A 12,353-nucleotide genomic window follows, 5' to 3' on the forward strand; every position below is an offset into this window, starting at 1 on the left:
GAGGGGTTTGAATAAGACAGAAAAGGTTTACATTAAAGGGTCTAATTTACATTTGACCAAATGACCTAATTACGTTTACATTAAAGGAGCACTCAAGCTACTATGTAAAGAATGGATCACAGAGGGCAAGAGTCTCCAGTTAGAGGGTTCCAGTCTAAAAAGTAAAAAAATTAAAAAAATTTTTAAAAAGAAGGCTCCAGTCTACGATGAGAGCAGGATAAAGCTATGAGATGACAGAAGTAGATGAACAGGGAGTATATTTTGGAATTAGAGCCTTATGATTTGCTAACAGACTGGATGAGTTGTGAGAATAGTTAAAAAAAAAAAAAGAGGAGAGAAAAACCAAGAATGCCTCTAAGAACATTTATACACTGAAATAAAATAAATTCACAGAACTATCATGGCACCAGTTGATTTAGAACCCTAAGTGTCACTGAGGGAGGAAAGGGGCTCCCAGCATCTGGCATTTGGTAAGGGAACCCTAGTGGTACCAAAATTACAGAGTGCTTGACCTGAAATCGGTGGAACTGGGCTCAGGTCCGACTCCTTCCTACTTTTTCATCTTGGGCGAGTCACCTCTTAAAATGTTTAAATGTGAATGCCAATACCACTTCACTGAATTGCTGAGAGGAACAAATGTCTATGCAAGTGCCTGGCACGCAAGAGTGTTACTAAAAATCAAGTCAATCCCATTAACCCCTGCCTTCTGCTCCCTGCTGAACAACCTAGAGACGCAGTGGCTTGATGCTGCCAAAAACTCCCCTCAGCCTGATATGCAACAGCATTCACAAAACAGTTTCTATTCAGAATTACAAACTAATCCTAAATTCGATCACATGCTGAGAATTTTGGTCACTGTTACTTTCCAGATCAGCAGTGTTAACATTTTATGATAAAAATAAGAATTTTTTTTCTCTCATTAAACTTTTAGTGGGTCTCAAAATTCTGTGACAGATCTTTGGTTGTTTCCATTAAAAAGTACTGATTTTAAAAACTAATAACTTAAAACTGCCACGTACACAAAAAACCACAAATAGTCGGCAAAACATTTTTCTTTCCTTCTGGAGGTTTTACGGATGCATCGTATCATTAACCATTTTACTATTAAACTTAAATGGCCAACTGATACAAATAGTTCTGAGGCCATTCTTCCACCACTGATTAAGACTGGGGTGACAGGTATTGGGGATACTATTCATTTAGCCTTCTGAGCTTTCTGGGCAGACCTGGTGACCTTGCCAGCTCCAGATGCCTTCTTGTCCACTGTTCTGATGACACCCACAGCAAGCGTCTGTCTCACGTCACGAACAGCAGAACAGCCCAGAAGAGGAATCAGAGAAGCTCTCAACACACACAGGCTTGCCAGGAACCATATCAAAGATGGCAGCATCACCAGATTTCAAGAACTTGGGACCATCTTCCAGCTTTTTTCCAGAATGACGATCTATCTTCTTCTGCTCAGCAAACTTGCAAGCTATGTAAGCCGTGTGACAATCCAGCACAGGTGCATATCCTGCACTGACTTGGCCTGGATGGTTCAGGATAATCACCTGAGCCCCTGAAGCCAGCTGCTTCCACGGGTGGGTCATTTTTGCTGTCACCAGCCACACTCCCATGCCGAACATCTTTGACAGATACGTTCTTGGCATAGAAGCCCACACTGTCTCCAGGAAGAGCCTCACTCAAAGTCTCATGGTGCATTTCAACAGATTTGACTTCTTTTTGAATTTTAAGTTTGTGATTGTAAATGATCCTATAGCAACTAGTAAATCTGCTTTGGTCATACTCTCAAGGTCCAAAAATGGCTGTTACAAAACACTTCCATTCCCTTTTAGGAGTAAACGTAAAGTTTAGTAGTCATTGTAATGCTTTATTAAAAAATGTTGGGTGGAGTAATAAAAACCCTGCATTACATGTTTGATCATGGTTTTACTTTCTTCAGCACAGCATGAACTCAAACTGGGCAGAACCATACAGGGAATCACCTCTGGCACACAGAAGCAGGATGAAAGCAGTATGGAAAGCCAAGGAGACTCCCAAATCTAGGTTTCAAGGGCACCAGCACAGCTCTAGCAGCCAATCTCAGCAGTCTGCAGAGCTTCAGGGCTGTTATGTTTAATCTAGCTCTGCTTCAATACCATCATATCACAGATGACATCAAAGTTATTTAACAGCCTAAGTTCTGGCGTCTCACCGATCTGAGTTCTCACCACAATTTACTGCCACTTACCAGCTTTGCCTCCTTAGCTAAGTTCTTCAGCCCCTGGTTTCCCAATGTTGATGACGGGATTAATGATACCTATACCTCATTGGGCTGTTTTAATGACATCATGCATAGAAAACATTTGATAGAGTGCTGGACACATAGTGTCCATTACTATTAGTAAGTGGTTCACTAGTTTTTCTTTTTCCATTTTAGGTAATACATACTCCAAAAAAGTTGGAAAATTACAAAGAAATTATAAAAAAAATTTTTACCCAACAACTCCTGTAACTTCCAGGGCTATTAACCTCAAACTTTAAAATTCTCCAGCAAATTGTTTTTGCTAGGTCGAAACTGCTTTCTAAAAGGTCTACCAATTCATAATTCCAAGAACCAAATATGAATGCACTCATTTCTATATGTTCAAAAATGGCTCATCTTTAATTTGTAGGTAGTTATGCTGAGAAGCAATGAAGAACTAAAGATGATTTCCAACCTCAAAATGATCACTAGGACTACAGAACAGACCTTGGAAGACTCTCCCTTGTCCTCCTGTCTCCAAGGGACTACCTGGGGAGTATCCGTGCCTACAGAGATACAAGGAGCAGCCATGGAGCTGGGTGGGCTTTGCTGGGCTTTCTCCTCTGCCCAGTCACACTGGAAATCATCCTAGTTAAGCCTCAAAGTTTAACAAGTGTTTCCTAACTGCCAGGTAGGTCTTCAATGTGAGGCCTTTGCAATAACCTTCCACAAACTTAAATGTAACTTCCTGATTTTCTCCCAAAGACTCCTCTCTGCCTTTAGGTTTTCAAGCCTCAAACCAGGTGGAGCTTTCAACTCAGTATGCACAAAATTGGTAGCTTCATGCAAACCTGAGTATGTGTACATAAATAAGCATAGGAATGTGTATACATGTAGGAATTACATGAAACATACCATGTAAATATAAAAGAAATATGGTATATATAATTGCGAACCCAGGAAATCTTGTAATTTCCATGCAAAAGTTAGATCTGTATGTGATCTTGTGTATCATCTCTAATCCAACCCTTTTTAAGTTAGAAGAGAAAATAAGGCCCAAAGAATGTAAATATCCAGGGGCGCCTGGGTGGCTCAGTCGTTAAGCGTCTGCCTTTGGTTCAGGTCATGATCCCAGGGTCCTGGGATCAAACTCCATGTTGGGGGGGTTCCCTGCTCAATGGGGAGCCTGCTTCTCCTGCTCACCCCTGCTAGTGCGTGCTCTCTCTCTCAAATAAATAAATATTTTTTTAAAGATTTTATTTATTCTGATAGCGAGAGAGGGAGTACAAGCAGGGGGAGTGGCAAAGGGAGAGGGAGAAACAGGCTTCCTGCTGAGCCAGGAGCCCGATATGGGGCTCAATCCCAGCACCCTGGGATCATGACCTGAGCCAAAGGCAGACACTTAACGACTGAGCCACCCAGGTGCCCCAAATAAATAAAATCTTTGGAAAAAAATGTAAATATCCAGCTCACAGAGCTAGTTCCCAACACTCAGATTCTGACCCCAGATCTATTTCTCAAAAGTGTCTGTTTCAGTGCACTGCATTCCTTCTCTACCTAAATTTGAATAAATGCATGGTGATGGAGCAATATCCCCATGGAATCTGGTTGTACTAAAACAGGCACAGCATTGCTTTCAAGACAAACCACCTTTTATCCGCATTTTGTTTCAACGTATACCGAAGCCTCGTGGTAATATCTGCAGATGCCATTCCTTTTACAAAGAAGAAACCGTGGCTCAAATAAATTAAGCAATTTGTTTCGAGGCTTTGAGGACGGACAGGATCTTCACTTCCTAACTGGGTGATTTTAGTCAAGATACCCAACTCTCTGTATCTCAGTTTGGAGATTAATAATATGGAATAACATCTAAACTCCCAGGGTTGATGTAAGAATCATTCTTAGCGCAATACCTGGTACACAGCAAATACCCAATAATAAAAGGTGATGTTAATACTATTTTACAAATCACTGTCATTAATAATGGTATATGCTTGGCAAACATAGGACTAGAACTCAATCTGCCTTCACTCTCTTGGTCCTCTTGACAACAAAATTCAGGGTATTTGAAGATAACCCGGGGTGAGGAAGAGCCAGGGATGTACCTGAAGAGCCGAGTGCAGCCACAAACTACAAGGTAGGCGTCGCCCTGAGCTCAAGGTCACTCGGTGAATCAAAATTCCCCAAGCGAACTCGTCCGTCACCGGGGACGCAGGAAGGGAGGTCCAAGAGGCAGAGGTGCTCCGGCCGCCGCCTGAGACCAAGCAAAGGAGCACCCTCCTCTCCCCAAGGACGTCGAGGGCCGGGTCGATGCCACCGATTCCGCGGACCCAGCTCAAGGCTTCTCTAAGCTCCGCGGACTTGAGGACCGCGGCCAAAGAAAGGGGCCTCGGGACCGCCGGCGCCGCGGGAACCTAAGCTAGCTGACCTGGCGGAACTCCGCCACCCTCGCCTGAGACCTTCCGGTGACGTGACGTCACAGCAGCGCGAGCTATCACCACATTTTATTGGTCGGTGCCTCCGAGAGCCGGAGCCGGGAGCACAGTACAAAGCCGCGAGCCGCCACAGGCGGAGTTTCCGCCCCCTACGCTCCGCCATCTCCATGGTGACCGCTACCCGGTCACCCATTTGGCCTCCGAGGCCGGAGTTGCGTCATTGTCTATGCGCCGGAAGCGATAGCCCCCGAGCCGGTGCGGGCTGACGACACGGGGTTGGCCCTAGTCCCCGCAAAGTTAGACCGTCCCGGGGCTGTGTCGGCTGGCGGGGGCGCCAGACCTCTGCTGGCCCCTGCGGCAATGGCGGTGTTTCACGACGAGGTGGAGATCGAGGACTTCCAATATGACGAAGACTCGGAGGCATATTTCTACCCCTGCCCGTGTGGGGATAACTTCTGCATTACCAAGGTAACTTCAGAGTCCCGCCCGGCGATTCGTCGGAGCAGGCGCGTTTTTGCTCTTCCTCGTTCCTTCCGCCTTTCCGTCACTTTGAGGCTCACACGCCCTCTTTATCCTGTCTCTGAGTCCCCATAAAGTTGATTCTTTGATCTGTCGGTGGGCACATCGTCCTGGCCTTTAGTCCGGCCTAGCGGTGGAGAGTGGGGGTGGGAAAGGTTGGATGGCGGGAGCTAAAGTCTTGCCATTCTTCCTCACATAGGGTCCCACTTCCTTTCCTGGGATGGTTTTTCGGAGGCAGGGACACGTTGTTGTCTTCTCAGGGGTTTTGAGGCGATGAACCTTGGGTAACCTTCCCGGGTCTGGTCTGAAGAGAGAGAGTAGGGGTGGGGGTAGGGGGTGCGGCAGAGGAGCAGAGGGAGGAGAGAGAGAATCTTAAACAGGCTCCAGGCCCAGCACGGAACTGGGGTGGGGCTCGATCTCAGGACCCCGAGATCATGACCTGAGCTGAAATTTAAGAGTTGGATGCTTAACCGACTGAGCCACCAACGCGCCCCTCTTCCTGGGTATTTTTAAGTACCGCTTGGCAGGGAAAATGGAGTTGGTATTTCTCTGGGCAGGCCTTTTTGGCCCTCGCATACCCTGTAGGGACGTGAGCTACAAAGGAGCTTGCCCATAGAGGTGGAAAGAGTTTGGAAGGAGATCGCAAAGGGAAGACAATACCAAACGGCCTTTGATTTTGTTGTAGGAAGATTTGGAGAATGGGGAAGACGTGGCAACGTGTCCTAGCTGCTCTCTCATTATAAAAGTGATTTATGACAAGGTAAGTAGTTGAATTTTAAAAGGTGTGGGGGAGGGTTGCAAGACAAGGACCTAGAGCACTCTGTTAAGTGCTGGAGAACGTTTCTTAATAGTATGTTAGGTAAGTGCTATGTTTTTTTTTAAGCAAATTTTATTCCCCCACTCCTAAAACAAATATTTAAAAGTATTAATGGGGCGCCTGGGTGGCTCAGTCGTTAAGCGTCTGCCTTCAGCTCAGGTCATGATCCCAGCGTCCTGGGATCGAGCCCCGCATGGGGCACCCCACTTAGCGGGAAGCTGCTTCTCCCTCTCTGCCTCCCCCTGCTAGTGTTCCCTCTCTCGCTGTGTCTCTAAATAAAATCTTTATTAAAAAAAATAAATAAAACTATTAATAAACAGCTGTATTGTAAATTGCAACTTTAAAAATCAAATTAACTCATTTTAGCTTTTGAGAAGGCAAAAAAGAAAACTGCACTGTAATTAATGGAAATTATTGAAATAGAAAAATAATTATAAAGGTTATTTAATTGGCAGTCTGTATTCCTCCTTTATTTAATAAGTAATTAAAATTGTTCAGAGCTCCTAGACTTATTTTGGAGGAAACAGTTGTATAGTATTTCTTACTTAGCTTGTACAGATAGAACTCTGCATTATCTTGTTTTGAGATATCTCATAGCTGCGATTTTACAGTTTCGTTTTGGTCTTTAATTTTCTTACTGTTTTTCACTCAAGGATATTGACAATAGAAAACAAATGTTCTTATTGCCCACCTCTACCCCAACTTTTGGTCAGTACTTTGAATGGAGTCTTAAGTAAGAAGCTTAACAGTATTTTTTCCTTTTTTTTTTTTTTTTAAGATTTTATTTATTTATTTGACAGAGACAGAGCGAGAGAGGGAACACAAGCAGGGGGAGTGGGAGAGGGAGAAGCAGGTTTCCCGTGGAGCAGGGAGCCCGATGTGGGACTTAATCCCAGGACCCCGAGACCATGACCTGAGCCGAAGGCAGACGCTCAACAACTGAGCCTCCCAGGCGCCCACCTTTTTTTTTTGAGTTATGATTGACATATAACAGAGCTTAACATTCTTAAGGATGAACTCTAAAATGAGTGTAGGGAAGGTAGCACCAGGCAGTTATTAGTCTCATGGGAGAAGCATGCTATAATTTAGAAGTTTACAGATTTATTCTTATATCAAAATGTGTTCTGGAACAAAAAGAGAACAGGGTAAGGGAGATTAGGAGCGCTGGTATGAGAAGAGGTTGCAATTTTAAAATAGGGTGATCAGGGCAGGCCTTACTGAGAAAGGCCCTATTGAGCAAAGATTGAAAGAGGTGAGGGAGTGAGCCTTAGGGGATAAAAAGCAGTCCAGCAAAGGGAACTTTCAGTGGACAGACCCTAAGGCAGGAACATGTCTGTTTTTATTGAGGAACAGCAAGTGTGACCAGAGCAGAGTGGATGAAGGTGAGGGAGTAGCCCAGGAGGAAAGTAGTGGAGTGGGGCGGATCACAAAAGTGTTTGTGGGTCACTTTAAAGGCTGGCTTTTGCTGTGAATGACTTAGGGAACTATTGAAGGATTCTCAAGCAAAGGAGTGCTACAGTCCAACTTAAGTTATAACAGAGTGACTCGGGCTGCTGTGTTCAGAGTAGACTATGAGGAAGCAAGGGTAGGAATAAAGCAAGTGTAACAGTTAGGAGGAGGCCCTTAGACGAGCCAGAGGAGGAGATGGATGGCTGCGACCAAGCTGCAGCACTGGAGGTAGTGAGAAGTGGTTGGATTCTGGATGCACTTTAAAGGATAAGGATTGTTTTTACTGATTGAAAATAGGATATGAGAGGAATAAAAAATGATTTCAACATTCGTGGTCTTCATGACTGGAAGGATGCATTTACCATCACCTGACAGGGAGGTGTCTGCAGGTATAGGGGCAGGAGTTGGACACACTAAGTTCAGGAGGTCTGTTTTTGATCCAATTGGAGAGCAGGTGAGAAAGCAATATATACATAATATGCAAGTCTGGAGTTCAAAGAGCGAGATCGGCTGGTGCTGTACATTTGGGAATTATCAGCAAATATATGTTTAACATTTAGAGCCATGAGATTGGATGAGATCACCAGGGCTGTGAATCTAGATAGAGATGGACAAAAGAAAGGACTGAGCTCAGCCACTCCCAATATTTAAAGGTCAGGGAGGGAAGTGAGGAATCAGCAAAGCTGGCCGAAAAGGAAGGAGGAGGAAACCACCAGTGCCATATCCTGGAAGCCAGATGAGAAAAAGAGGAGGAGGTGAACAGCCTTAATCAGATGCCACTGATAGATAACTGAAAATTAACCATTGCCTTTAATGGGGAGGCCATTTGGATGGTGGTAAGAGCAGTTTTGATGAAGTAATAGAGACAGAGCCTGATTGGTGGAAAGCTTACTGGAGAGAACAAGAGAAGAATAGGAAGCAGCAAGCATAGACGTTTCTTTCAAGGAGTTTGCTGCAAAGGGGAGTAGAGACATGGGGCAGTAATTGGTGGTGATAGAGGATCAGGAGAGGGTTTAAGGTGGTAGACATTCAGCTACGTGGGTGAATATAGACACAGGAAGTTAGATTTAACCAGGGTTGTGGTTTTGTCAAGTAGGTAGGAGGAGTAAGGGACAAGGGATTATGATAATTGACGATGGACTTTAAACTAGGTCCAGAAAACACAGAGAGGACCAGTGATGATACATGTCATGTCATAAGAGTCCAAGTTGGTGGGTTTCAGGGAGGGAAGGAGAACAGTGGCCGAAAGGAGCAACCAGCCCCTCCTCCAGTCTCTGTGGTACTGGCCCTCTGAGAGAACACAGGACCACCACTTAGGAGGTTATAGGGAAATGGTATCCTTAAGGGATAGCCTGTTCTCAAACTCAGCATTATGGGCATTTGGGGCTTAATAACTCTTTGTTGTACAGGGCTGTCCAGTGCATTGTAGGGTGTTTAGTAGCATCCCTGGCCTCTACCCATTAGACACCAGTAGCCCTTCCCCAGAATGTCTCCAGATATTGCCAAATGTCCCCTGGAGACAACATCAGCACGCCTCTCCCACCACCTCTTGAGAACCACTGGGTTAGAGTAAGAAGGCACAGGAATGTTTTAAAGAAGAGGTTGAGAATATGGAGCAGTGTACTGATCAACAGACCATAAATTCCAAAGAGGAAGTTGGGGTCAGGGAGGAAGCTCCAGGTGCTGGGTGGGTGTGAGAGTGTGGACAGAATATGGGCTGACCCTGCTGGGGATCAGACCGCGCGAGATGAGGGGTAACCTGGAAGGCAGAGGTGTCTTGTGGTAGCAGACAGAAGCCAGGATACATAATCAAGAGATTGGATTTCATTTACAGCGTAGCTGACACTGCAGATTATCTGTGTAAGGAAACATAAAGAGCTATCCCTTTTAGTTGGAAAAAGTAATTACCTTGAAGAGGACAGGTATTCAAATGACTGAATATTGAAGTGGAGAAGTTTTAGTGTAGCAATTAATACAGAAACTTAAAAAGAGGTGTGATATATCTTTACAAATGTGATATTTGACAAGTGGATGCTCCTTTATAAGGTGCTTTAGGTGTGAATTCGGGACTAAAAACTGAAGCACTTTTAAGATTATAATTCTGGTGCCGACATGGACTCTTTGAACAAAGACGAAGTGATATAGCAATGAAAAACAAACAGAGCTGCGGGGCCCCTGGCTGGCTCAGTTGGAAGAGCATGAGACTTTTGATCTCGGGCTTGTGAGTTCGAGCCCTACGTTAGGTGTAGAGATTACTAAAAAATAAATAAACCCTGAAAAACAATTTTTTTTAAACCTTAACAGCTAGATTGATTCTGCAACAAAACTAAAGTCTAATACTGATGCATTTGTGACACACTCAATGATTCATATAATTTCTTATTCTGTCTTAGGATCAGTTTATGTGTGGAGAAGCAGTGCCAGCCCCTTCCACCCACAAAGAATTAGTTAAATGCTGAAGAGGACTTTAGGAATCCACATCCTGAACATTTGGGAATGAGCCAAGCTGGAAAAATCAAATGCAAAGTCACTGGCTTCCTTCATGGGGACAACCATTCCACAGTTGACTCTGCCATTACTGTGTGGCTCCTTACCATTGGCTGCTGAGTTCATCTCCAATTAAAGAAGCGAGTCCATGACGTGACATGCCTGGATTTTGTGCTTAGAACTTTGAATTGGAAGTGTTCTCAATTTTCCATGTGAATTTAAAGGAAGATCATTTCAAATCAGTGCTTTCTTTCTCTCAGTATCATTATTTTTATGTCTTACACCTGATTCTTCCTTATCTGATAACAGCATCATCTACCTCAAAGTCATTAGTATTCCTTAATAAAAGGGGATTATGTTTTGGCTTAGTTATTAAGATTATTAAAATTAGTCCTTTCTTTGAAATTGGACATCCACTTTGCTGTTCTAAACTTAAACAAATTTGTTGCTTTGTCCCCACTGTGCTTTCAGTTTCCATACCAAGCCAGTGTGCTCAGTCTTGGCGTCCATTAGAACTCAGTTCCCATTCTGTGTAGCATACCATTTCCATTATACTTCCTACACTGAGTTCTGGTCATGGTATTGCAGAGAAAATATACCGAGCTCACAAATTTTACAAAGCTAAAAGTTAGTAAGAAAGAAAAGTCATGGGGCGCCTGGATGGCTCAGTCGTTAAGCATCCGCCTTCGATTCGGGTCCCAGGGTCCTGGGATCAAGCCCCGCATCGGGCTCCCTGCTCGGCGTGAAGCCTGCTTCTCCCTCTCCCACTCCCCCTGCTTGTGTTCCTCTCTCGTTGTGTCTCTGTACCTGTCAAATAAATAAAATCTTAAAAAAAAAGAAAGAAAAGTCAAAAGGTGAAATAGTCAAAGAATCAGTTCCCTTATCCATATTCTGCATGTTCCTTGAAACTTGGGACAAGATGAAAAGAAAAGCAGCCAAAGGAAGTGAAGTTGGAAGCAGAACAAGAGAAAAACTTGCCAACTTAGTAAATTGAATGAATGGCTTTGCCAGATCAGAGCAGATCAGATTTGTATATGTGGGTCTTGTGTTTAGATAAGGCTAATGAAATGGCATTCGAGAAGAGGCTCCATGTCAAGGCTTCCTGGCTGGCAGCGGCACTCTCAGGGTTACCTCAGAATCGAGTCACCAGCCCTGAAAGGTAGAGCTGCTACAACTCTTGCTGAGGATGAACTTGAAGATGAGATGCCTGTTCTAAATGTGTCCCTGGGGACACATCTAACCAGTGTTTATAAGCTGTGACTGAACCAGACGTGCACTCTTACAGAGAGATGTTGCCCTGGAGAAAAAGAAATTCATAAAGATAAGCTATCAGTCTCAGATCAGGGTCTTTCAGATATGACTGGAGTTCTGTGTAATATTCTGTGCCTTGTGTACCTTACCAGACATTTCAGACCACCTCTTGAGAACTGATCCGTAATCCAGGCTCTGTCTCTTACTAGCTTTGTAGTCTTTGGCAAGGCCAGTGGATTCATCACCTCTGCAATTAGGAGACTAGATCAGGAGATTTTTTTAAACTGTCGGTATTATAATTTCAGGCTTTATAACTTGCAGGAGCTGAAATGGTAATTGAAACCTTTATAGACTCAAAACTAAATCATGAACTAGTAAGAGAAAGAATGCGTCTTTAGTAACTTGATGTTACCACACTTCTGAGTTGGAAAATAAAGTCAACTATTTAAAGGAATTCTGCTAATGATTTAGTGTACACATTCAGAAGCAGTTTTCCTGGGAAGCACCCAACATTTTTGATTGCTGTACATGCTAATTTATTACCAGAATAAATTATTGACATACTAAATAAAGTCATAATTCAAATCAGTTTGTTTTCATGTAGTTTTATTCCCCTAAATACCAACATTTTTTTTTTTAAGATTTTATTTATTTATTTGACAGAGCGAGAGCAGGAACACAAGCAGGGGGAGTGGGAGAGGGAGAAGCAGGCTTCCCGCCAAGCAGAGAGCCCGATGTGGGACTCGATCCCAGGACCCTGGGATCATGACCTGAGCCGAAGGCAGACGCTTAACGACTGAGCCACCCAGGCGCCCAATACCAACATTTTTGTATTAAAAAGTTTTGATGTGATTTTATGTGAGGTAGAAGCCTTTAACCTGTTTTGGAAAATTGTCAGTAGGTTTCTGGTATGAACAGGAGAGTTTTGAAATTGCTACTCTTTGTACAGTTTGACCACATGGGTTTTGATTCTGTGTTTTTATTTTTCCTGGGAAAAAAGCTTTGAGTCAAGTGGCAGGCAAAGATAGTTGACATTCTTAGGTGAGTAATTCGGTTCTTGCTGGGAAAGAAGGCTGCTGTTTTATTTAAGGCTGATCAATTCTTGCATTGGTTTGAGAGCCCAGCTATGGTCAGGACACAGTTTAAACTTCAGTTCCTCCACTATGATCTC

At 43.8% G+C, this 12,353-nt stretch overlaps 2 protein-coding genes across 4 annotated transcripts in view; one reads left to right on the forward strand and one right to left on the reverse strand.

The window, feature by feature from the left end:
• Positions 1-4,685, reverse strand: part of OXNAD1 (oxidoreductase NAD binding domain containing 1) — a 40,691-nt gene extending 36,006 nt beyond the window's left edge. For both annotated transcript variants that reach the window (XM_027584527.2, XM_027584528.2), the window contains exon 1: positions 4,330-4,685. The gene's annotated coding sequence lies outside the window, so the exon portion shown is untranslated. The remainder of the gene's footprint in view (positions 1-4,329) is intronic.
• Positions 4,686-4,880: 195 nt separating this feature from the next.
• Positions 4,881-11,771, forward strand: DPH3 (diphthamide biosynthesis 3). Of its 2 annotated transcripts, XM_027584531.2 has the most exons (3): positions 4,890-5,127; positions 5,864-5,938; positions 9,838-11,771. In XM_027584531.2, the coding sequence occupies exons 1-3, from the start codon at positions 5,020-5,022 to the stop codon at positions 9,901-9,903; spliced, it is 249 nt and encodes an 82-aa protein (XP_027440332.1). In that variant the 5' UTR covers positions 4,890-5,019; the 3' UTR covers positions 9,904-11,771. The 2 variants fall into 2 exon arrangements, with proteins under 2 accessions (XP_027440333.1, XP_027440332.1); XM_027584532.2 differs by lacking the exon at positions 5,864-5,938 and having other exon boundaries at positions 4,881-5,127.
• The last annotated feature ends 582 nt before the right edge of the window (positions 11,772-12,353 follow it).

Source organism: Zalophus californianus, chromosome 1 (assembly GCF_009762305.2).
Source record: "Zalophus californianus isolate mZalCal1 chromosome 1, mZalCal1.pri.v2, whole genome shotgun sequence".
Taxonomy (NCBI): domain Eukaryota; kingdom Metazoa; phylum Chordata; class Mammalia; order Carnivora; family Otariidae; genus Zalophus; species Zalophus californianus.

Excerpts from the sequence above, each read along its gene's own strand:
- DPH3 (XM_027584531.2), top strand. The coding sequence starts at position 5,020 with ATGGCGGTGTTTCACGACGAGGTGGAGATCGAGGACTTCCAATATGAC. Across the intron at positions 5,128-5,863 it reads ATAACTTCTGCATTACCAAG|GAAGATTTGGAGAATGGGGA; the intron begins GTAACTTCAGAG and ends ATTTTGTTGTAG. Across the intron at positions 5,939-9,837 it reads TAAAAGTGATTTATGACAAG|GATCAGTTTATGTGTGGAGA; the intron begins GTAAGTAGTTGA and ends ATTCTGTCTTAG.